We start from the raw sequence: 2815 nt of genomic DNA, 5'->3' as shown, positions 1-2815 counted from the left end.
AGGAGAGTTGTAGGGTAGTAATGGGTAGTCTTGATCTAATGTCAGTAACAGTGTAGAGGGGACCTGAAGGCTCAGTAAGGGGACCCAGGCTACAACTATCCTACACAACAGAAATACAGAACACAAACACTAGTGTCGATCTCAAGTACCGGTTGAGGTAGAAGAGGTCAGTTGAGTCCGCAAGGTACGGACGCCGAGAGGGGTCAAGAGTGAGAAGGAATAGGTAGATCCGAGCGGAACGTACGAGTTCCGAAGGTGACGATTAACAAGACGAGAGTAGTGCGGAACGACGAAGCCGCACTTCGGAACGAGGCAATACGAGACGAGACGAGGCGAGATGGAACGTTAACTGAGGAGACTGTCAAACTACACACTAAGAGTCGCAGTAGAGAGTAACTTGATTCCTGGAAAGTACGAATTACATGAGGGTATTTATAGAATTTATGAGTCCTTTGTAGCTACTAGTCCTTTGTGAACAACAAATCCACCGCTGTCTCCTTTGTATCAACCCATCCGGGACTCCGGATCCGAGTCCCCTTTGTATCGATCGACCAGCCGTCCGAAGGCTCAGAGTCTTGCCTTTGTGAATCGGAACTGGAGTCCGGAACCCAACTAGTCCGAGTTGAGCGACCAAGACTATTGTGTGGGCGATGATGACGTAATCGAAGGATTGCTGACGTGAGGATGATGCGATTTTGATGCGACTGAGCCCTTCCGATCGGAACGTATCGGAACGTACGTGTTGCGAGAGCGTGACATCTCCCGGGTGTTTTAGAATGTGACTGTCCCCAGTCACACCCGAGGGCGTAAATTCGCGAACCGGCGCACTTCATGTTTCGATCTTCTGCTTCTTTTCGAGTTCGTCCTTCTTCTTCAACCATGTCGTCGTCGCAAGAAGTGAATCAGGTCTACAACCGAGTGCGGGCCCTTGCCCAAAGGACGCGGGAGTTGCTGCAGCGTGCAAGGACGGTGGATCGGCTATCGGCGGCAACGGAGTGGAGGGCGGAACTGGTGCGGTTGCGGGTAAGTTCTTGGACGTCGCATCGTCTCTGGGTCTTCTGACAAGACAGTACAGTCGGATTGGGATGCACTCGCTGCATCAAGTGCGCAGGCCAGCTTCGTGCTTGCCGCGCCGCAGCAGCTCATGCTTCAACTCGAAACATGGGCGTTGCAAATCGATGCGGAGTACGGTAGCCGCGAGGATGCTCCGATCGGCGAACCACTTCGAGGGCATGAAGATGCCATGGCCGTTGACGAACCGAGCGTTGCTCCTCCGACAAAGCAGGTAGTGGAGGTCGTAGTTCCGAGGCTGTCCGATGTGGTTAGGCGCACCGTCCAGGATGCTGAGACAGGTGCTCCTATGGGTGAACCAGACGTTCCGCCGGGTTCCGAGCTGGAGCGTGAGTTGTCCGCGTACCGAGCACACGAGCGGGATCAAACGCCGGATAACGAGAGGTTGGACGCGCTCCTTCGTGAGCAGCAAGGAGTGCAACCAGGCCATCAGAATGATGAGGAGGACGACTCGAGCGGTACGTAGTCCCTTCTTTACTTATTGATGATTCGACTGACTACTACCGGTCACTTGATCTAGATGCGGATTACATATATTCGGGCAGGAGGCGTTCCGTGTCGTTCGTATCGGACTTCCACGAGACAGACTGGGTAGCGGAGGAGGTTGAAAACGGGCAGGTCGAGTTGCGGTTCCGGAACGGTTCTCCAGTGCCAGAGTCAGTGCCAGACAGTGGCCTGACACCTTTGACGAGTCGGAGGTGCAGCAGCTGCGTCCGTCGGCACGTAGCGTGCATTCAAGAGCACGGTGAGACGATTGCATGCTCGGCATGCAAGAAGAGCAAGATCCGTTGCTCTCTCGCAAAGACTGGTAAGGCGGCGAGGGATGCACGGTCGAGGCGGGGGAGGACAATAGTGACGAACCCGTACCCTGTGGCTGGGCCGTCGAGGGTGCGTCTGGAGGATCTGGGTAAGTCGTTCCGAGATCAATACCGATAGCTTTTGAAGACGACATTCTTCTAGGTGAACTCTCGGAACACTCGTCGGACGACAGTGAGTTCCGAGAGGATCTGGAGCTCGAACGCGAGCTTCGTGTCCTCGGAAGGCAGGTGGCTGCCTATCGTGCGATGTTGGATACGACGATACGGGACGTGGAGCGGCTACGGGCTAGGATGGGCGCGAAGGCGAGGCGTCGGAAGGATGGACGGAAGGATGGACGGAATTAGACGTTCCGTTCGGAACAACTGAACCAGCGTAGGTGAGACGGTCGACGTAAAAGCTGCCTGTAGAAGCGGCCAAATATAATCCCCCCTCTGTAGTTTTGAATAGTATTTTCCGTATGTTCATAGCAATGCGTGATGTTACCAAAGCACGAGTGTGATAATCGTAAGGTAATAAGAGTGACTCGGCATTGATAGGTAAACAACAGAGGCAAGGCCATATGCATACTGAAAGTAAGGCAAACTAACGGAACGAGAACGGAACGAGAACGGAACAAGAACGGAACAAGAACGGAACAAAACCGAAAAGAAACAGAACAAAAACAGAACCAAAATAGAACAAGAACAGTGCGAGAACGGAACGAGAACGGAACAGAACGGAACAGAACGGAACAAAGCTCTCAATACATGACTTTGAGGCTGTTGTGACCAAAGAAATGCAAAAGTGGTCTAAGGGCCGCTGGACGAAAACCTGTGTACGAAAAACCCAGTGGGAAAAAAAAAACGTACTACAGGGAAAACCATGCGGGTTCGAAGCGTAAGTCTAACTATAATCTGCAATTAGTTAAAAGCAAAATCAAAGAAAA

At 52.6% G+C, this 2815-nt stretch overlaps 1 protein-coding gene across 1 annotated transcript; it reads left to right on the top strand.

Annotated features, from left to right (window-relative positions):
* Positions 1–698: 698 nt before the first annotated feature.
* FOMMEDRAFT_163560 (uncharacterized protein) lies at positions 699–2234 on the top strand (the record flags this gene model as incomplete). The annotated part of the gene is made up of 5 exons (XM_007272272.1): positions 699–735; positions 793–1023; positions 1071–1529; positions 1592–1978; positions 2032–2234. The coding sequence occupies 5 exons, from the start codon at positions 699–701 to the stop codon at positions 2232–2234; spliced, it is 1317 nt and encodes a 438-aa protein (XP_007272334.1).
* Positions 2235–2815: the final 581 nt, after the last annotated feature.

The sequence above is a fragment of the Fomitiporia mediterranea genome (genome assembly GCF_000271605.1).
Source record: "Fomitiporia mediterranea MF3/22 unplaced genomic scaffold FOMMEscaffold_750, whole genome shotgun sequence".
NCBI classification, from domain to species: Eukaryota; Fungi; Basidiomycota; class Agaricomycetes; order Hymenochaetales; family Hymenochaetaceae; genus Fomitiporia; species Fomitiporia mediterranea.
Note: the sequence above shows the minus strand (reverse complement) of the source record. Positions and strands in the feature narration are given on the sequence as shown.